A 24029-nucleotide genomic window follows, 5' to 3' on the forward strand; every position below is an offset into this window, starting at 1 on the left:
CTCGTTATTACGTTCGAATCAACTTCAAATTCTTTTTTAAATCACTTGAGACTTTGTAAGCGCTTTTTTTCACCATTTGTAAATTTTCCTTCTTAATATTAGGGTCCATTACTTACAAATTCAACACGATTCGTCAAATACAAATTATAAGCTGAATGAAATTTTATAAAACTAATTTTCGTACGGCTTTTAGGTTTTTAAAAAATCTGATTTATTCGACTCTGTAAAATTTATTGCCAATAAGCTTATTGTCATTCAACACCTGAAAAGACTACATTGATCACTAGTATCAAATAGACGAACGAGTTTTCTTACTTGCTATGATTTTTATTTTTTTCTTAAAAGTAAAAAAATAAGAGAAAAAGAGACAGAATATTTACACATATGTATGAATTGTAATTTGTAAAGAGTAGTTCAGTGGTTGCGTATTATAGACTAATCAGGGAGCAAGAGTTTGATTCTAGTACAGAGCATCTTTTTTTTTTTAAATATTATAATACATACGCTTAGATATATTTTAAAATAAAAAAAATAATTAAATACAATATTTTCAATTTTATACAATAAAAAATTATAATTAATTTGTGTAACTGAAGTTGTAAATCGTTTTAAACTAACGACAGATCATTCATGCTAAATTTGCAAAACTAAGTGCATATGGCGTAGTTCTCAAAGTAGAACAGCAAAACCCTCATGGCTATATCTTTAAATTTTTCGTAGCTAAAAAAGGTTTTTAATGATTACCGCATTAACTAATATTTGTTGTAAACTCAATTGATGACAGAAATTTAACGTTCAAGTTACAATTGAATAAGATATAGAAACTTTAAAGATTTATTTTTTGTAGTTCTCCGTTTAAATTCAGTCTCATACAATTACAAGAGGCTCTACAAGATTGTTAAATAAATGTTTTATGTAATAAATTTAATTTTTTCATAAAATTTTATTATCTCAGTTAAATAAAATACAGCATTAAAAAAAAATAGCTCAGCAAGATTCCATTTCTGCCAAATCGTTGTTATAAGCCTATGTTCAATTCATCATACGATTGAACTAATCTGGTAGAAATCTGTAAAAAAAAGAATAAGTAAGTTCACTTTCTTAAATGGAATTTTATTCATGTATGTAGGTATATGTAAAAATGAGAACAATTTAATATTAATTAAAAAAAAAATTTTTAATGATAACTCATATAATTCAGCTGTTCGCGAAATTTATATTTTAAAAAATATAAATTTTGAAGTTCAGAAAACTGGAATTTTCTCTTAATTTTATTTGCAAAAAATATACTTCTGCAAATACTTTAGTATTTCAGTAAAAATAACTATGTCAAATAACTATTCAATCTGCTTAACAATTGAAAGACATAAACTCCCATCAAACAAATGGAAGAAACTTCAAAATATAAAAACGATATAACAACAAATTAAACGCTATGATTTTGATAAATCCTTTTTACCAATTGCTTTGCATACAATATGAGAGATTATTTCAAGGCATCAAATTTTGAATATCGAGTTTTTGATGGCAACGCACTCCATAGTACGGAAGCGTAAACAAATTACTTTTAGTAGGATGTCGGTCTGTCTGTTCGCCTGTCTGTCGCTCTGTGTGTACGCTTGTATCTCAAATATAATGTTTTTTGGAAAGATTAGGGCCCGAAAACCGAACTAAGAACATTTTGATGTGAAATTATAGACGAAAGAAAAGCTTCCTTTTTTCATTTTTTCTTTTTTAATTTTATAATTTAATTTATTTGAACCGTCTTGATATCTGAAAGCTTCAAAATATCTTATACGCGATTTAAGGATGTTGATTAAAATATTGAAAAGATGTGCACTTTTTATATAATATAAAAAAAATAAAAAAGAAAAAACAAATAATTTTCGATCATTTTAAAAATCCTTATTTATGTTGAGATCCATGTTGCACTAATACTATCTTTAACCTCGGTTAAGCTTATATATGAATTGCTGAATCCAGCTTTGAAATATATTTTTGAAATTAATTTCAAAACCGCAGTTACTGCATTATCGATCTCAAGACTGATTTGTTATTATTTAAAAACAAATTATTTTTAAAATTTAACTTTGAAAAAGAGGAAACAAAGCTTAGCATAGTAGTTTACACAGTATTCACATGTACACATTTATTACGGACCATATTGCATATAGCGAAGGTTATGTGATGGCAAAAAATTTTTAATAACGAGTTTTCAGTAGGAACGCACTTCTCCACAATAGGCAAGCGTAAATAAATTATTTTCAGAGAGAATTTTCCGTCTATGTGTTGTGCACTCGTGCATCTCAAGTTCGGCTGAACCGATTTTCATGAAATTTTATATGTGTGTTTGCTTTGCCTATATCGCAGATTGATCAGCTTTTGGAATATATCAGACCTCGGGAACTGAACTTTTTGCAGGCCAATTTTAGGTTTTTGCCCATGTAAAGAGAAATAATCAAACAATTTCCTCGAAATTTTATAATTAAATTTTTAGTGTTAAAACAATGAACATATACATTTTTTTAGAACGATCAGGGTTCAGAAACTAAACTGGAGGACAATTTTACAATTTTTACCATATCTACAGAACGGGTTGAAGAAATATCTTGAAATTTGATATTTGAGGTGAACAATTTGAGGTCAGGAAATTCGGATGACACAAAGCGAAGAGTCAAATTTACATTTTTCTAGGTATGTTAACTAAAAGCTTACTAGCATCCTTAAAATTTGAAAGAAGTGTTTAAAAGGCATTTTTATAATCTTATACAACATTTTTGCTAAACACACCTTGCACCCGGTTATGCGCTAACCACATCAGATTTTTTTTATAAATTGCATACAAAATAAGCTCTGACAACTAAAGTACATTAAATTGCATAAATGAAATTTTTTTAACATCAACAATTTAAATTAATTTTTGAAGAATCTACAATATAATTTTATTATTGATTATCATAAATCATTCACCATTCCATTTGATTTATCACTAAAAATTTGATTTTTTTGTTTATGCCAAATCGTCAAGTTTAAAAATTAAATTTATAATGAATTTTTCATGAAGTAAGCAAAAAAATTTACGGAATTTTGATGTAAATATTGTAATAAAAATAAAAAATGAGCTTCATCATAAAAAATTTCACTTTATTCATTTTTTACGTGAGTTTAACAAATTATGTAAGTACACATGTATGTAGGTAGGTACTTTATAAGTGCCATTGAAATAGGTAATTTATTTATTAATTTTTTTTTGTTTTTTCTGGTTTAGTCTGAAAATGATACCAATGATATTTATTAAGTGGTTTTTGTTTATGATTACCTTAAGCTTTTTCACAATATTGCTATTAAGTAATTTTCTCATCATTTTGTAGAATTAAAAAAGCTTAATAAATTTTTATTCTACACACAGTTATATGTGAATCTTGCATTTCATTTGTAATTTAAACGCCAACTAGAGAAGATACACAAGTATATTTTCCTAAAATTTTAATTTTTCAAATTTTTAAATTTTAACATTCAATTCGAAAAGTGTGATATTTGAACAAGTGTTTCACTAACTATTTTTTTTTGAAAACATGTGCAACCTATTTTAACGTAATATTAGTTGGGAATTCCAAAATATGTAGAAGTAAATTGTAAATTTAAAAAAAAATTATTAACGCAATTATTTCGGAATCCAATACACTTGTATATTATATTATACGTTGAGACAATACACTTACATATCTAGATTGTCTTTTCGGGTATAACTTCCTTTTTTTGACAAAAATGAAAACGTATCACGTGCATAAATTGAATTAAACCTCACGATTTAAAATATTATTTTATCTTCGAGTTCTAAAAGTATTAATACAACAGAATTCAAGAATTCTAACTTCAAAATTACAGCTATACGGTATTAGAACAAAATTCACCGATTATAGTTTATGGGCTGAATTGTGCACTAATATGCAATTATTGTAATTTTGAAGTCAGGGAATAAAAAAACTAATTAAACTATTATTATAGAATGAATTAATTTATTTTAAAATTTCTTCTGTAAGGTCACGTATTTAGTATTGATTTTTAGAAACTTAAAATTTATTATACAAAGAAATAATAAATATTTAAACATTCCTAATAAATTACTATAAATATTAGTAAATGGAAGTATCTCATTCAACAGCAAGTAGGTAAGTACATATGTAAGTTATATTTATGAACTGTATGAGCGTCAAAAAAGGCAAATCTAATGTCAACATGACTTATTCAGCAATACTGTTTTAATTACCGAATAAGTTAATTTGGCGGTAGATTTGAATTTGATAGACACCAAATATGTGAAATTTTTTCAAAAGTTACAACGTATTAATACATATGTATAATGTTAAAGGAAAAATTCGATTAAGTTCCATAAATGTACCTGCAAAGAACAATTGTTAAGAACACGCATATTGGAATTACATACAATAAGACTAATATATTGCAACACAATTCAGCTCTTTATTGTTCTAAATGCTGAAATCTTGTTGCATTCCTTATATGACAAACTCTAACCTTTAGGGAAAGTGTTAAATTTTTTGATAATAATTTGATTGAAAGAACTTTCAAATATGTCAAACCAATTTAATTTAATTTTTAGTTAAAACGAAGGCATTATTCTACTGGAAATATTTTTAGAATTTTATATTATCCTAAATATTTTTGGATAATATAAAATTCCGCGTGTAACTGTTATATAAGAATTGACTAAATACAATTTTATGTATTTGCTGAACAAGTTAAGTTGACCATATATTTGTTATATGGCAATTGGCAATAGGAACGTCTACTTCATGCAAATACATTTTTAGCTTAAGTTATTCAGCAATACGTTACAACTTAAATCGTTGAATAACATAAATTGACGTTAAGTTTGTACTCGTATTTAGGAGTTTGCTCTGTAGGTTTCGAAATGCATGAATCGTAAACAAAAATAAATGAAAATGTTAAATTCTTTTTTGAATTTGAACAAAGAAAAGGTGAATTTCTGATAAGTGAATGTTCTCTTTTTATTTTATTTATTTTTATAATCAGCACTCAAAATTTATTCTTTTTTTTCTTTTTTTGTAAACAGGTACTTTACAATTAATGTAATGAAAAAAACACAAACGTAAATCAAAAATAGTTGTTTTTTCCAATTTAAAAAAACCCTACTTGTTTCACATTGACCTAGTTGAGATTATAATATTATCTTAACAAAAAAAAAAAAAAGAATTCAATTCAAAAAATAACTAATGTTAAACTTAGTGTTAAAGAAATCAACGCCACAAAAATGCACGCTGCAATTTTATGGTATGTCATTAACAAAGTAAATTCTTCATATTATGCATAATTTTTTACTTGTTTGCGGGAAAAAGCTTCATTCTCGTATTAAAATTTAAGTATTTTCCTATATATGTGCAGACAAGGCAAGAATTAAAATATGCATATAGGATTAACAAAAAAAGCTGGTTAAATAGATGATAAAATTTCATCATTTATAACTTTTTTTTTAGTAAAACAACTTCATTTAATTAATTTAAAGTTTGCTTAACGTTTCTGAAAACAATTCATATTTTCTTTTTTATTTATAGGGTGTTAAAGAGGTAGCTAATTATTTAACTAGTACACTGTCATTGATATGGTGGATCTCAGCTAAAAAATTAATTACAATAATTCGAAAACGAAACAATTAAAGAGAGGCTTTTTACAGAGGTATTTTTACTTTTTTTACATCTTTGCGGTAATATTAGAGATTTTTATAAACGTAATACTGCAACACAATAACTGCAAAACGCAATACTGCAAAGTTTAGCATAACTGTAAAATCAAAGCAGTACACATGATTTAACAGCGCTAATAATACTAAATTGACTATATTATGAAATTTTAGCAATGTTTATGAATAAACCAGATTATAGCAACATTACTTTTATGAACACAAATACTGCGGTAGTTTTCGCTATATATCGTGATATATTGCGTTTATGAAAAGTCGTACTAACTTCGGTCTAACTTTTTGAAATAAATTTTATTTACGTATAATATTATAGTTGTTATATAAAATAATTAAAAAATTTTTTTCACATAACTTTGTCAATATTTAACCAGTTGTTTGCGTTCTTGAAAATTGTAGAACAAAATAAATATTGAGCGTCTACCAAAATGAAGATCTAAAGTTAATTTAATGTTATTCAGAATTGAAAATTGTTTCACTGTCATAAGTCAAGTTTACACTAAATTTGCGTTTCTGAAAATGCCAACTTTTTCACTTCAAAATATTTTTCTAAACAATAATAAAATCAAATGAAAAAAAGTGAAAAGGTAACAATAACTAAATAAATTAATAAAAAAAATTCTGACTCCAAAATTAAAGAAATATAGCAGAATTAACATAAAATTTCCTTTTAAAAAAAAAATAGTTTTTTATTAAAATAAATTAGTGTTATGTATCTTTGGTGCAATAGAAGCAGAGCCAAATTTTTGATTAATTGATTAAAAAACTAGTTGGTGCAATATTGCCCTGATTTGTTAATTATTGCAACGGTAATGCATTGTTTGTGGAAAATAGAAAAGTAATCAAAAATACAAAGTTTTTGAAAAAATAATGTGCGGAATATTATACAGTAAGTATTTAATATTTAAATACAATATAAATACAAAAGAAATATAAAATTTTTAAAATACAGACTTTGAATTTACTCATTCAGCGATACGATATTAATTTTAATTGTCATATAAAGATACCGAAACGATTTCGTAGAAGTAAGTAAGTAAAGAACATTAATACATATTTTTTTGAAAATGGAAGTAAAATGAATAAAATATTTCATCAAAATGTGTTTTATTTCTTGCATGACACAATTTTAATTTAAGCAAGTAAGTATATTTAAGGCATATTGAATGAACGTTCATTATACAATACAAGAGACTGTGTAATGAACTAAAATTTTCTTCTTTTAATGAAATTTAGAAAGTTTTTTTTAAATTTTTAAAGAAAATAAAACAACGAAAAAGTTATGGTTTGTTTTTTTCTTATTATTTTACTATAAAAATATTATTAATAGGTTTATTATTTAAAATTATTAGACATAATTTATAAAACACAATAATTATAAATACAACCTGCTTTATCACTTATTAGAAAAAGAATTAAATTTTAAATAGTATAATAAAATTATATAAGAAATAAGTTTTCAGTAATAAAATTTGGTAATAAAATTTGGTTTAAGAACGCAGGGAAAATGCCGGGAATATAAAGTTATGTGTCTTCTTTAGTTACTTTAGCACGAACATTTCTGTAATGATCTGTTATAATAAGTATTTTACGATAATATGGTACTCAAAAAACAATTCAGCTTATATTTGCTGAATTATATATTTATACTGTATTACTGGAATTCAGAAATCACAATTATTATTCCAATATTTAAAAACTTTAAATTCCAGATCAGAAACATTCGTGACTAAATTTAGGTGAATATTAAAACAATTAAAAATGAATCAAAGCAATTAGGAAAGTAAATGTGTCTAAAGTTAATTAATCAAAAGAGGTTAAGTATCTAAAGTTTTGTTTATAATAAACAAATAATTTGATTAATTTTAGAATAAGAAAAATAAGATAATAAAGTGAAAACAATTGAAAAATTATAATTTTTAAAAATCAATTCTTAACAAGGATTTTTAGGTTATGTAAGACTCAGGAATGTAAGATTTCATAAATAATGAGAAATAATCAACAAAATTGAACATAATCATTTCATAGACGTACAAGTTATTATAGAGTCAAAAATATTATTTATTTATAATTATTAATTGGTTTTAATTTGTACTAACAGCCAGTCCAGAATGTGTTCGAACTTTCAAGGTGGTATATAAGCTTTTAATAAAAGTGATTAAATATCATATTATAAATGGGATAGAGGTGATGGTATATCAAATTGTCAACTTTGCCAAAGAGAGCAATAAAGAATAAAGACACGAATTAAAAAAAAAAAATCGATTTGAAGCAGAGGGTGAAATCAAAAAGTAAGTACTACGATTTTGTAGCAGTGTTACTAGCAACATAATCAACAGCTTTATATATTGATTGATTAAGAATTTTTTTGAAAAATAAACTAACCCTTTTTTATGGAATGAAATATACCATTTTTCATTTTGTTTTTAATTTTTTAAAAATTTGTTCGGTTTTTTTCGTCTTCAAACAGTGAAACTGTTGTGTTTTATGTTTTTGTAATTGCAATATTTTCACAAATTAACATGCACCGAACAATTATTTCCTCAATTAGGTGGTTAATTGATATTTTCTTTAATAATAATAACATTTTTAAAAAATACATAACATTAATTAGAAAACAGATTGTATCATTCACCAATTTAAATGAAACAGACAAAATTTAAAACATATAAAAAATGTCGTAAAATTCAAATATTGCAGTGTTACACTCAGACACTGTTACATTATTGTTTCTTTTTGACTTCATATAGTTTTGCTTGCCAGTCGTATTCACATCGTATGACAACTTAAACTGCTTAAGTAAAGGAAAATTATGAATTTCTATTCAAAATTGAGATTTTTAATACATTTGGTATTTAAAAAGTATCAATCTCGTATATCTTTTCAAATATTCTTATAACAAATGCATATTGCTGATGATATTAAAATAGAAAGAATAAACAGAATTTGAATTTATCAAGATAAATGAGAATATCGAAAAAAGGTCAACTGCTATTTGAGTCCCGTTCATATGTTAGTTCTGTAGAATGAACTAATCATATAATTATTAAGGTTTTAATACAGCTACATTAAATTAGTTGGAATTTCGTATAAAACAGGAGCTTTTAAGTTTTTGATATTCTATACATTATTTTTTTATATGTTTTTAGTTGTATAAGTATAGCTACAAACTTAAGCACTAAATTTTTTTTGCCTCTTATTTGAGGAATTTTATATTTAGGAATTTTTCAGCAGATTTTTTATGCAATATCATATGTCTCAATCACTATACAAGCACAAAATACCATCAGAATCCACAAAAAATATGTTATACGTATACTAATAAAAGATAAAATAAAATCCAAATAATAAATAAGGTGAAAATAAAACTACAAAATTATTTAAAATTTATTAAAACTCTCACGCAGAAAATTTTTATTTTTCACATTTATCCAAATTTGACCAGAAAGCAAATATTTCTACGAAAACTTCATCGAAAAACTATAAAATTGAAAGAAAAAATAAAGCATACTTGTGATGAATCCTTTTACATTTTGCAGATAACTAATATAATTTATAAAATGTATAACAACTAATGAGATGATTTTGAGCAAGTTAAAAGTTATTTTTTTAGGTGGAAGTTGAACGACAGCAATAATTAGATTTTTTAAAAATTTATGTAATCAATTAAAGCATGATATTACAAAAGCTTCATCATATTCGAATACTGTTATAGGGGAAGAAACTAAATTAAATCACTAAATAATCATAAAATAATCAAATATTCCTTTTTTCTTTTTCTATTTATAATAAACAAGCTCTCTTAAATATTTACTGAAGCTTAACGTCAACAGATCACTACTTTTTATGATATCATCTTTGGACTATTCTCTTTTTCTTGCAAATTATTAGGTAATTGTCATATTTAATATTTATCCTTATTACAATTAGATTTTCTAAGTACATACCTCCAATACAACGTATGTATTAACTACGAATTTTTGAAATTATGATGAAAATTCTAGTATATGAATTGAATAGATTTATCCAACAATATTTAATATTCCAATAATCGCAATGGCAGTAGTTTTGATAGGACTTAAAAACGCATTACTGTAAAAAAAAAACAAAAAAATACTCGCACAAGGATTTCAATTGTAAGAAATATTTTAAACAAAAGATTTTTCTTCCTTTCCACCTTAGATTTAACAATTTTAATAAACCTGAACCAAGTAATTTACCCCTGTTTAAAATTCCTACTAAAACCATGCTATTAAATTAAGAGTTTAATTAAATTAAAATAAAGAAATTTATGAAACATTGGTAACAGAGTTATTAATAAAACACAATAGTTTTGTATTTTATAAAATTAAATCTTATAACTAAATAATATAAGGATAACTAAAAATTTAACATCATATTTAGGTAGAAAAAACTGATAGAAACCGATAATTTTGTCTTACAAGTGATTATGATTATGTACATGTAAGTATAATGACAAATGTGTTTAGATAATTTTACCTTGTATATGGTGAGCCACTATTTTCTTGAGCACTATTTGGATCTGGTAAGACATATTTTTGGACAACCTATAAAGTAAAAATATGAAAAGAAAAATTTTTAGAAAGTTTATAGCACTATAAATTAAAGTTATCAAAAACCGTCTGTATTAAAATATAAAATTACCACGATGGTATCATAAAAGTCATAAGTGAAACGGATTAAAAATAAAACCGCGCCATCATGAAAGTCTACCGAAGTGAATTTTGTTCGAATTTCTAAATAAAAAATTTTCAATTAATTGAAAATATTTTTGTTCTTTATTCTTTTAATTAGCCTTAAGTCAATTTAAGTCAGTTAAATCAACACTTTAATAATTACTATATAAATAATAAACTTTTTTCTAATCTGTTTGAAGGATTGTACAAATACAGAAGATTTTGTAGATTAATAAATTTTGCAAAATATACATATTAAAAATTTACTTACAGTCATGTTACTCAGTTTATTGTGGCCCATATTGGCAGCCATATGAATTATCAAATAAAAATTGAATATTATGTACGCTACTGCTACAAAAGCTGAAAATGTAATACACAAAAAAAATTTTACACAAGTATTACATATTTATAATAATTAATTGAAAAAAAATTTAAGAAGTTATTTTTATAATATCGACTTTAAATTAATATTTAATTTTACCTATTAAAACTATGTATCCACTTCCTAAGTGATGCTCCATTATTTGAGAAACAACAAAAAATATATTTATACTAATAACAACGATAGTCAGTAGAATTGAAACTACTTTGTTTCCCCTAAAAATGACAACGATAAATATTATATATATCTAAAAAAATATCCGAATAACTTACACCCCATTTACAAATTCGCCCATAATATCGGAACTTGAAGTGAACGCTATTGTTGGAATTGCAGCAAAAGGTAATTGTAATGCCATGACAGCATTCAGTAAATCATTCATTCCAGTTAAATCTTCAATACTACTATAAAATGCTACTAAAAATGTTGGAACAATTGCAATAAATCTTGTAACTAAAACTCTTCTCCACCTTGGCCATTGCAAATTTAAAAAACCTTCCATGGCAAATTGACCAGCATATGTGCCAGTCATAGTAGAACTTTGACCTGCAGCTAATATTCCGACTGCCCATATATACAATGCAGCACTACCAAATGTACAACCAAGAAATATACCACCTTTATATAAATCAGCTTTTACAAGGTCAGTATTATTTTCAAATAATTTCAAAGCATCATCGTAATAACTTGTGTTAGCGCAAGAATTAACCTAGAAATGATTTCAATTTATTTGTATATTACATATAAACATTTAAAAGTTAATTTATGTACTTACAACATCAATATTTTTAACGCCATATAGCCCATGACCAAAAACTGTCACTACAAAAACATTAATAACAAATGAAACAAAAAGAGCTAAACAAGTTTCGATAAAAAAATAATAATTTGCGGCACGAACTTCTGAAGGTCTTTGTCGATTAACGTCTCTTGACTAGAAAATAATTATTAAAAGAATTTTTGTTTACAAGATATAACATCAACGCAAACCTTTACTAAAGCTGAATGCAAATACAAATTATGTGGCATAATCACTGCACCTACGATCCCAACAGCTTGTAATAGTTCATCGGAGCCACAACCTTTGCACCACGGCACAAACATACCTTCTAAAACTTCTGTTGGTTCAGCTTTGCTAACAACTGACTACAATTAAAAAATTACAGGAAAGCATAAAATGACACACATAATTGAAACTCACTATCATAGAAAATATTTTAACAATTAAAAATGTAAAAAAGTACAAATCATTTTTAATTGCAAGATTACCTCATATCCAAAAGTTACAGCCATAACCATTATAAGAAATCCAAAAAAACCTTCCAGTTTTCTTAATCCGTAATTATCCAAAAATAGAAATGTAAACGTATCTATCACAGTTATTAAAGTGCCTAGCCATAATGGTATGCTAAAATATGAAAAAATTTAAAAAAATTTCCAAAAAATTAGCAGAGCTTCCATTATCTTAAACAAAAAATTACAAATATAAAATTACAATATTTTAGAATTGAATAAACTAGTTTGAAATATGAAAAAAAAATCAATTAAAGAACTAAAAAGGATCCTTGCTGCCTTAGAACGGCGAAATCCTTATCAACTACTGACATAAAGCTTGTCTTAGAAAGTTTGATATGTTCAGTAGACATAAAGCTAAATAACCTTACATGCCATTAATTGGCATATATTCTCTACATTTCAAATTATAAAATGTCATATATTTTTTAATGGGGCTCAGTTTTCTATTTTAAATTTTTTTCAGTTTGAGAAACGATCTTTCTGAAATATTTCGTTTAGTTAAAAAAAAATTCTAATGAGAAAATCAATTTTTTGCGCAAATTGTAAATTTTTTGCTGTTGATGGGTTGCAATTCCCATAAATAAGCGAAAATAACTCAATTATTTGCGTATACAGTTTTTTATAACTTTGTATAGAAATAATGATGTCATTAAGAATCAGCATTAAAAAGCTATTTATCTCAGAAACAATTACAGTTTTATGGCCTTTTATACTTTATACCTCAAAATAAAAAACTTACAGTTTGTTTGATAACAAATATATAGCTGTTGCTGTTCCTATAACTTCTTGCATATCTGATCCAATGATAGCAATTTCAATCATTATCCATAATATTAATCTGGGTACTGTTTTATATTTTCTGTAACACATTTCAGCTAAATGTAATCCGCTAACAACACCTAACCTAAAATAATTTAATAAAAAAATTTAATTCATGTTAAAATTTTTTTTCCAAATCCAGTTTATGTGTACCGTGCTGATAAACGCTGCATAACAAGACCTAGTACAGTTGCGCTAAGTAAAACCCATAGAAGTTTATATTTCGCCAATGTACCAGATTGTAAATCGGACTCTATATTACCTGGGTCTAAATATGCTATTGACATTAAAAACCCAGGGCCTGTAAAAGCCCAAAGTTTTCGAAAACTAAATTTGGTCTGTAAAGAGTAATAATTAAGAAATTTATAAATTTTTAGTTTTTTCCTTTTTTTTAACATTAATATTCTTACTCTATCAACATCCGGTATTCGAACATCTTGAGATTCATTTAGATATGAATCTAAAACTGAAGTTCTAAGATATGCTGATTCATTTGTAGGACTTCTATTTGTATCACCAAGATTTAAATGAACATTGTTATCAATTTCGGGTTTAGTTCCATCATTATCTTCCTTTTCATATCCGCTATTTGAGGGCATTCTAAAATATCTAATTTTGTATCGAAAGAAAAATCAACATTAATATTTTATTATGGTCTTTTAAAATTGTATATTAAGTAAATTAAATTTTTATATTATAAAAAAAATATCAATTTTAATTTAAAACGAATTCTTTTTGATCATATTTGTAATAATTGTTGTACACAATTTTTTTTAAATTAACTACCTAATAACAACGTATTTATTTCTTACTTTTTCACAACAGTTAATTTCAATACTGACGAAAAGAATTTATTGATTCTCTGATTATATCTACAAATAAAATTATTTGTAAAAAACCTATTTCTTTGAAATTGCCTATTAAAGAAAAATCATCAAAATTGTATTTAAAATTTATTACAAAAAAAGAATAAAAAAATCAAATACGCGAAAAGCTAATGCAGTCACTGATTCACTTTTCTTCTCTTTAACAAGTGCAATGTCAATTTAAAATAAACGATTAATATTTGATAACAAATAAGTCAATGAACGAAAACAAGGTGTAGAATGTAGTTTCATATTATTTTTTTGTTTTTTTTTTTTTAATTATTTCTTTAAATTTTTCATTAAAAATCTTAAAAAAAAAAATAAAACAAAAAAATAAATAAACCAGCGAAATTTTTAGTGATTAAAATTTTTGGATTGATTTAAAATTTTTTTCATCGATTCAACATGAATGAAATGAAAAGAGATTTCCATAAACGCAATACTGCAAAACATAACTGCGAGACGCAATACTGCAAAAATAAAATGTTGTGGAAATGCTATATATCTTTAACTATTCCATAAAATCAAAGCAGTTCAGAAAATTAAACTGCACTACTCATAATAATTTCGCTATATTGCAAAAAATTATTCATGTTTATGAACAAACTATGTGAGCAACAACTGTTTATGAACACAAATAAAATGCTGAAAACGCCTAAAATATTCACAATATCTTAATATTTAAGGTGCACATTTATAATATTTTCTAAGATGAAAATTAAATTTTAATTCTTAATAAATAAAAAAAACTAATAAAATTAAAAAAGTGTTTTACTTAATACATGAAACAATAAAAATTCCTTGGATATTCAAATCTTTTTTGAAAAATATACAAGTATGACACTTTGACTTAAAACTGAAACTATAATTGAATCATTATTCCCAAATGAATATGATTCGGAGGTTTTTTTAAATTCTTTTTTTTTTTTCAATTTTAGATTGACAACTATCAATGCGACACATAAGACGATTTATTAATTTAGATGATTGATATTGTATTTTTATAAATAAACGATAATAGCCAAAAAACGATAATGGTAATGGTAAATTGTCATTGAAAGAACTCAAATTCACAATGTAATAAATCACATATACATGCATATAGAAAAATTCAAAAAACAAAAAAATATAATTAAATTAAACGTAGATAAATAAATTAATTTTTTCTTTCATTTTTTTTTTTGATTTAATTTATTATTTCTACATAATTTTACTGTTATGTATGCTATGCAAATTTGCCGAAATTTTGCGATTCTTCATGGATTTTTACCATGTATGTGCTTTTGTTATGTATAATAAATAATATTCTATACACTTAAAATGTTAATGAAATTTTACTCTATTTGTTATTTTATAACCTAAACAACTTATTTAAGATTTTGAAAATGATATCGTTACTACAAGAATATTAATTTTAAATTTAACACAGCAAATTTAGTAGAAAAAAAAAAAAGAAGTATCAAAAAAATTTCAATTTTATGGTTATCAAAAATTAAATAAAGTATAGCAAATTTTTTTACCTATTTTTCTTATTTATTTACTGTGACACAAATATTGAAAAATCAAGTATTTTATATTAATTTAGTCTGTCACTTAATGTAAGTTAGGCAGCAAACTTTTGTATATAAAAGTGGGGGCTGTAATAACTTATATTTTATATATAAAGCATGCAAAATACTATTGCAGTAAAAAAATCTATCGCTATTAATATTTTTTCTTTATATTATTAACTGAAATAGTTAAGATTAATTATTAAATATTTTAAGAAGTTTTACGTGGCTCTTGAAAATATTCGAAAAAGATTTTAAAATACATTATTTTATATGTCATTTAAAGTGGACACTTAATTTTATTATTTTTAATAAAAAGGTAATTATAATTGTTTCCATGTTATTCAAGTCTTTTATAATCTTTTTTTCTTTCAAGCTTTCTAAAGTGTAATTATAATTATTAGAGTTTAATTCACAATACATAGTATTTTATCTTAATATGCTATTTATTTTTATAAAAAAATTAATAAGAATACATTTATTTGTATATCGTGTAAGTTAGATAAAATTGAATTGTTAGATGTAGTAAATTTTTTGTACCTGTTATCATTCACGTTTCCCAGATAAAATTGGAATGGATTGTCTATTATTAAATAGACACACAAATCTCGTTTGCTCAAATTGTATTTCTCTCATATATAAATAATAAAATATTTGATTTTGTTATCATAAATTTCGAAAAGGAAATATTTTTATTACTTGTTATAAATATGGAAAATCTAATTTTAGTATAAATGCATTTAATAATTAGAATTAATTATAAGAGCTTAAAATCAAAAGTTTATTGCCTGTACGATATGAATCATAATGATATATAACATTCCTAAATGAACACATATACAAAAAAATATTTTTGAATAAATTTTTAATCATTATCGATTATCAATCGACTACGATTTATTTAGACTAGGTATATAAGATTTAAAATAATTAAAGATTTTAGTATATATAACAACACTATAAGAACGCTCATGGTTTAAAAAAAAATTAAATCTTTTCATAAATGTAGTATATCGCGATATATAAATATTGAAACGTGTACTTTATTTGTGTTCATAAACAAGCATTGTTAACCTAATTTGTTTATAAAATTGATTAATTTTTCGCAATATAGCGAAATTAGTATGATCAGCGCTTTTAAATCATATATGAACTGTATTAGTTTTATGTACTTAAATTTATTATATAACTAAAATAATTTAATTATAATTAAAAATATATTGCATATTCATTAGGTTATGCTTTTGAAATACAAATTGTGTTTCGCAGTTTAAAGTGTCGCGTTCATGAAAATCTCCATTATACTTAATTATTATTCCTTAATTGCATAGATTGAAGAATTTGTTTAAAAAAATTTAACAATAATTTAACATAAAAAATAATAACAACATTTTAAATTACTTTTTATTGAATTATTCTCGAATTATTGATAAACGTGGTAACAGAAATAGTAAGATGACACTATTTATTCATGAAATACACTACTTTTGACCCTTGATTCAAACTCATGTAAAATTAATTGCCAATGATTATAACACATATTGCAAACACAAATTAATAACCACTTTTGTAATTTTATATAATAAAATTTTAATAAAAAAATTATTAATATTAAATATTTATAAAAAATACCAGAGCATATTGTATATGCATATGTATACATATATATATATATATGAATGTTTTTAATTACAATTTGAAAATTGATTACAATTTAGTGTTCACAAAAAATTAAAAAAATAAAAATATGGACACCTACGTACACTTAAACCACAATGGAATTTAAATATTTAAATGAATAACATTATAAAATTTATTTTTATTTTGTTATCAGTTAATTTAATTCTAGTTAGTAAAAGGTTAACTAAATATCAATTTATAATATTTGTATTACCGAAGATTCATAATATTGTACTTTAATAAAATATTCCTCAATAAATGAAAATATGAAAATCACAGGTAAAATTTTTTTTTAAAAATGAAAAAATTAAATTTGAATTTCAAAACTTTCAATTTTTACTTATTATCAAAAAGTCAATAGGAATTTAATATTTTATAAAATAATAAATAAAAACAAATATAATATGTCTACAAAATATTATACAATGGGCGTTATTTGCAAAAAAAAATAAAAAATAAATAAATAAATAAAATTAAATCATTCAAAATTTTACTAAGTGCGAGTTACTTTTTTTTATCGGTTGCTCATAGGTCGTAGCTATATAGCCATACAAAAAAAACTAATTAGAAAAAAAAATTAAATTATATAAAAGTACTACAGAGAGAAATTTTTTATTTCAAATTCAAAATTGATTTGAAAATGAAATTTTTATAATAATTACTTATAAGTTAAGTTTTCACTTGAATTTGTTCAGCTGTTCATTTAAAAAATTAACAATCAATTCGGAATACATTCAAGATGAAATACATTCAAGATGCGGCTTCAATACATATATCGATTTAAGTGCCCCACATAATCTAAAAAAGAGTTGTCTTTATTGTGATAATTGAAAAAATAAGTACTTATAGAATTTTACATATGTGACGAATTAATTTAAGATTTTATAATTACACTTGTAATTTAAATAGAAAACTTATTTTTTCTTTGATGCAAATTACTAAGTATGCATTTTTCATTATAAAAAATAACTTTTATTTGTCGCATGAAGTTAAAGTTTATTAAATAAGAAAGAAAAAAATGTAACAAGTACAAAATAAATTAATAAATAACAAAGTATGTACGTATATGTATATACAAAAAAGTTGGAAAATTTTATATATTTGTAGTAACTATTGTAATTTTATATACAATTATAAAACTACAATAGCTAGTACAAATGTAATTACAAACGATGCAAGTAAATTTTTAATAAAATTGTATTTAAAAATAAATGTAATTCTTTCATTACTACATCCGAAGTTTACACAAAAAATTTATGATCTTGAAATAGTAATTTTAAAACAATAAAGAAAAATAATTTGTACTAAGTCAATGGAACGATACTTAAAACAGAATAATTTACGAAAAAAAAATTTCTCTTTCAGAAAACTTACAGCATCAAAAGTTACAATTTCATAATCCAATATAAAACAATGCCAGATTTTTTAATAGATTCTAACTTGCAAATTTATTGGAGTAAGAATTATTCACACATCAGCTTATGATTCGAAATTGCAGAACTGCGTAGCAACAGAATATTATTTACTGCAATATTTAAACTCATAGAAATTTGTTATGCCATAATGTGTTATTTAACAAAAAAATCTTCTTTGTGTCCTGCTTATTCCATTGTTTCGTTATATAAAAAAAAATACTAAATGAAGTACACACATAAAACTATAGACATTTTTTTTGTTCTTATAAAATTAGCAACAATAAGTATTTTTATTTGTAAGAATTTAAAAAGTTCCACTTAATATTAATTTTTTAGTGTTTTTAGACTTTTAACATCCTGAACATAATTTTTATCAATATAAGTACGTTTACATACATAAACTGTACATATATTTAAATGGTATATTATGTGTGTACATTTGATGATAAACAACTTGCAAAAATTTTAAGGGAATTTTATTTCCCTTATTTTTTAAATAAAATAATTTAAAGCTATGAGTCACATCAACAACTAGCTAGTCATTAATCATTTTAATTTAAGTGTAAATTTAAATAACATTCATAAAAATTGCTTTTTTTTTTCTCTTGTTAGTTAAATTTTTTGTTTTCTTTTTAGTATTTTTTTTTTCTATCAGTATAAAAATTGTTTTTATCTGTAAATTAATATTATATTTGTATGGAAAAAATTGTATGGAAAATATTGTACATGCAATTATTGTAATCTTTTTTGTATACATACATATGTAAATAATGTAAAGAATATCTCCAATAAGAAATAGCAACAAAAAAAAAAAAAAATTATGAGGGGATTTTTCTTTTTTACGGAAAAATTACCTCAAAGAAAATTATTAATCAATTTTAGAAACACGTCGTTTCCATTTCTTAAAATACTTAATATTTTAGCATACAAATAATAACGTAAATAAATTCTATTCACGACAATATTTATTCATATGGTAGGTTAATTACTATACCGTTGCCATATACGATATCAATGTATGTGAGAATTGCGATCGATTTTAATTATAACTTCAAAATTAGTTTAAAGTTGATTTATTTAAGTTTGGCAAAATAAATGAAAATTTTGTTTTTTTTTTTTTTAATTAAAATTTAAAAAAATTTTAATATGCAATAATTACATCGAAAGAACAATTAAATTGGCAGAAAAAAAAATTATTTTAAAAATTTTAATAGCATAAGATTATACGAGATACCCCAGATCAATGGAAATTATAATTTTATATAGAAAAATAACAATTTATGGCAACAAAATAATTATGAGCTTATATAATAATATATAATCAAATTGTCACATTACATTTTTCGAATAACCTCCTTAGTAATTGAAGTATAACAAACTTTGTTCAATTTTGTATTCGAAATTCGCAACTGCTTATACAATAACTTACTATTTATTAACATGAAAGTAAAATACTGACATGTAAGTAGTGAAATTTATGCGTAAGTAATAATATCACAAAACTGTATGATCTATAAAAAATGTAAGTAAGTAATGGAAGTTGAAAATTGAAGTAATTAATTGAAGAAAAAAGAACTACATACTTAGGCTGATATTTTTTGTTTATTATTTCCATATAAGCATTGATTGCAATAATGAAATTTTTCAAGATCAGATGGAAATTGAACCTATTTTATGTTATGTTTCATTTGAAAATAATTACAAAGTCTCAGTTTGCAAAAAGCTCGAATTTATTTATAATGAATAATTAAAAAAATATTAACAAAAATAGATTTAATTATAAATTTTCATCTTCTGATCAAATAATTTGTTATTAAACAGAGTATTGTTTATATGCATATGAATATAATTGATTCTCTCTACAAATCCAATAATAATAACCAATAATAAAGTAAAAATTTTAATTCAAATTAATGTTTTCATTTTCCTGTAAGAATTTATTACACCTTTTCAGCACCACCAGACTAAATATATACGTATATGCTTTTATAAACATATTTTTTCTAAAAATTAATTCCAATTTTTTTGACATACATAAATAAATAAATAATATTCTTTTCAAACAAACTTAAAAAAATCTCAATTACAAAATCAAAATTTAGGTGGGCTCCAAATTTATAGTTTCTCTTACTTGGACTATCAATTTTTATAGGTGGGTAAGCACTTTTCTTATATCTTTCCGTTCGTGAAAGCTAAAATATTTTTAAATTCTTAAATTACAACACAATTATATTAAAATTAATGTAATAAATCGGAAATGAAAATATTTTCCATTATTTCTATAGTTTTTTTTTCAAATTTAAAAGTAAATAAATATGAAAATTTTCTTAATCTCAAAAAATAGAATATAAAATTAAATGCAGTTTATTTATGGAAATAAAAAAGTAATTAAATCTCGTAATAAAGCATGAAGCTAAAACTTATTCTTTCATATGAAATTTGCACTTTTTAAATTCAAAGAAATGCATTATGGAAACTTGAAATTTGCTAGTTTCCAACATTTTTTTCATTTATGTTTTAAATATAAACACTATTTCAATTGGGATAACGGTTTAACGTATTATATAACGTAGTTACCATTCATTCCATAAACGATAAATAGAATCATAGATCGCCATTATAATTCTTTCCGATTTTGAACACTATTAGTCGCATTAAAGTACCTACTTAAGAAATTTAATGAAATTTGCTACAAAGTTTAAGTATACATAATGATAAGAAAAATTATCAAATATTATTTCAAAAACAAATTGATTTTTTGTTCAAAATAACCAAATATTGATCGTGAAGAATTAAGAAGCATACAGTTATCAGTATATAAGTTTTAATAGCTGAATCAGAATTCCATGTAGTAGCAAGTTCATAATTTATATTGGTAAGAAAATCTACACAGATCAAACACAATAAATAAATAAGAGTAAGTGTAGTTATGGCTGCTATTAACGCTTCATATTATAAAAATTAAACACAAGTTATAAAATAAGTAAGATCTACAAAAGACCAATAGTATATAGACAAAACTTCTGGCTAATACTTGTATATTCGCAGTCACTTGTGTTTGCCACCTTAATAATTTTGATTTTAAAAATCATTAATCTAACAAAACTTTTTTTATCAAAAAATAAAGCACAAACATCTAGTAAATATTATCGATAAATTTAAAGAAAAATTGATATGAACTTGACAGAACAATGAAAAATTTAATTTTTCAACTAAACCATATTTTCATCTTCTGGTCAACATGAATACATATATGGACATACTGAATCACATACATATGTACATACATATATACATATATGGTTAGATTATTGTACAAAGATAAATTGAAATAGTACTTGATTCATTATCATCAACAATAAAAATTTCAATAATTTTATAAACAAATAAAAAACCTGTTCCTTTTCTACTTCTTAATAATTTAAGCTCCGTTTGTTAGTAATCTCTTAATTGAAAATACATATTATGTATTTGGAACATCAAAAATATTGTCTATTAAAAAATTGACTGCACTAAAATTTATATTGTTAGGCTAATACTAAATCCATTTTTAGTACTAGTATGCAATTAATTCCTTTCAACTGCAAAACATACAGGTTAAAAAGCCTATACATTTTATTGTTGAATATGTTATATCATTTTGAGGTCACAAAAAAAAATATTGTTACGAGATAACATGATGACATGGATAGGAAAATTCCCTTAAATAAATTTTAAGAATAAAAATCCTAGAAATAAATTTTGAGTGCACCTTCAATCAGATCTTTCAATCTAAATTACAATAAGGAACTTCTAATAATGTATTGGTTTCTTAATGGGGTTTTAAAATTTTATAGTCGGTACTTACTTATGTATCTATGTATACGATGAGTTTTTGTTTTTTCTCAATTTATAAGATAATTACAAAAAAGATTTATATTACAAATGAACTTTAGTCGACTTTCTTAAAAAAATTTTTTTAAATACAATCCTCAATAATCAACCCACATTTTTCAATTTTTCAACTTTATAAAAACTTAAACAATTAAAATATTTCTAAAATAAAACAAATCACAATTTGAAAAATAAAAATTTAAAATACAAATTAATTAGAAATAAACACACAATACGCGACACAAACACAACATTTCACTATTTTCAGATTGGGATTGTATAGAACTTATTTTTTTTTTCTACAATATTACTTGTTGACGTTTTGTTCGACAGCTAAAAGGTGCATTCAACTGTGGATTTTGTGTTCAATAACTTTTCAAAATAATTAGAGAAATATGTCGTTCAGTAGTACGTTCAAAACGGAACGAAAAGAATAATGTGAAAATTGCGACGAATTAAAAAAGGTAAAAACTTCACATTAATTTTCCGAATATATACATATGTACATCCACAAAAGTAGAATAAAATATTTATAGATGTACATATTACATATTTTCATATTACGCTAAAATCTAAAATTTAAACATAACCTTTACATTATCCAAACTGTTTACAAGTATTATAAAGATTAGTACATATTTATAATGTTGTCAAGTTTCAAGTAAAAATTAAAGGTATTAAAAATAATATAACAATATCGTATTTTTCGAAAAAGAACCATTAATTCACAATTTAAACATTAATATTTAAAAAAAAAAAGACGTTTATATTTTTATAAATGTATAACGGGTATTTAAGTTCAATAACAGATATAGAAGATGATTTTTAACCTTTAATTTGATCTTCGCTGAAATTCAAAGATTTGTTCAACGAAACGAAAAAATAAAAGCATATTAAAGGGATATTAAGTTTGGAAAGTTACGTAAAACTGGTGTAAGAGGTCGTTTCTCCCTTTTAGCTTTTTTCGTTTTTTCAAATTCATGTTCGCCATTTTTCATTTACTAGTCAGCAATTATATGTACTACTGATGAATTCGAGCAACTTTTCGGTCTACCGGCCTTTCAAAGTTGCTCGAATTCATCAGAAGAAACAGTTCGGTGTTTTTGACACACTTGTCTGTTTACACTACTTTGTTTCCTTCTTGCCGACACAACTCTTATTATCATATATTTCTTAATAAAAATAGAATATTTTGAGAATTTAAGCCGTTAGTTTTCGGCAAACAAACGAAAACTAACGGCTTAAAGCAAGTCGAATTAATAATAAAGTAGAATACACTTTGGTAGTCAGTTTCATAATTCGCTTATTCGATTTTTAAATTATCATAGGATTTTTCAAATTCTTTATTATAGCAATTTATTCTAACTTCAAAGATTTATTAATTCTGTTTAGTTCTGTTTAGTTCTTATAAATATGTTCTTTTAAACAGTTTTGGTTTTCATTTTGGGAAAAAATTGGGTATATGTACGAAATAGAAACGGAATAAATTTTTCATTTACGTTCGCAAATACTTACTTTTATGTATACGAGTATATGTATGTTATACGATATTTTGTGTGGTACTTTTGGAGAAAACCGCAAAAAAAACTTTAAGGCCATTTTAGACTATTGATACTTTTTTAAAATTCTTAGGGTTTTCAATAATTGAAGAATATGGAGAAGTTTAGAGTACTATAGAAAAACATTCTGCGCTTCCAATACGGTTAAATGA

The 24029-nt window shown here is 23.8% G+C and overlaps 1 protein-coding gene across 2 annotated transcripts; it reads right to left on the reverse strand.

The window, feature by feature from the left end:
* Positions 1 to 905: 905 nt before the first annotated feature.
* LOC129614322 (protein Malvolio) lies at positions 906 to 22588 on the reverse strand. 2 transcript variants are annotated; one of them, XM_055528876.1, is made up of 12 exons: positions 22293 to 22587; positions 13345 to 13543; positions 13088 to 13272; positions 12855 to 13019; positions 12089 to 12227; positions 11810 to 11965; positions 11595 to 11753; positions 11092 to 11528; positions 10919 to 11034; positions 10706 to 10797; positions 10238 to 10305; positions 906 to 1069 (listed from the first exon to the last, which is right to left on the reverse strand). In XM_055528876.1, the coding sequence occupies exons 2-12, from the start codon at positions 13531 to 13533 to the stop codon at positions 1054 to 1056; spliced, it is 1722 nt and encodes a 573-aa protein (XP_055384851.1). In that variant the 5' UTR covers positions 13534 to 13543; positions 22293 to 22587; the 3' UTR covers positions 906 to 1053. The 2 variants fall into 2 exon arrangements, with proteins under 2 accessions (XP_055384851.1, XP_055384850.1); XM_055528875.1 differs by lacking the exon at positions 906 to 1069 and adding an exon at positions 9114 to 9217 and having other exon boundaries at positions 22293 to 22588.
* Between the last annotated feature and the right edge of the window lie 1441 nt (positions 22589 to 24029).

The sequence above is a fragment of the Condylostylus longicornis genome, unplaced genomic scaffold, assembly GCF_029603195.1.
Source record: "Condylostylus longicornis isolate FDR11 unplaced genomic scaffold, ASM2960319v2 ptg000107l, whole genome shotgun sequence".
NCBI classification, from domain to species: Eukaryota; Metazoa; Arthropoda; class Insecta; order Diptera; family Dolichopodidae; genus Condylostylus; species Condylostylus longicornis.

Bases quoted from the DNA above. Each gene is read 5' to 3' on its own strand.
- LOC129614322 (XM_055528875.1), bottom strand. From the start codon at position 13,533: ATGCCCTCAAATAGCGGATATGAAAAGGAAGATAATGATGGAACTAAA. The intron at 11,754-11,809 runs GTTTGCGTTGAT...ATTATTTTCTAG, and splicing joins TGCATTCAGCTTTAGTAAAG to TCAAGAGACGTTAATCGACA. The intron at 9,218-10,237 runs GTAAAATTATCT...TCAATTTTATAG, and splicing joins AGTGGCTCACCATATACAAG to TTTTTCGATGAAGTTTTCGT.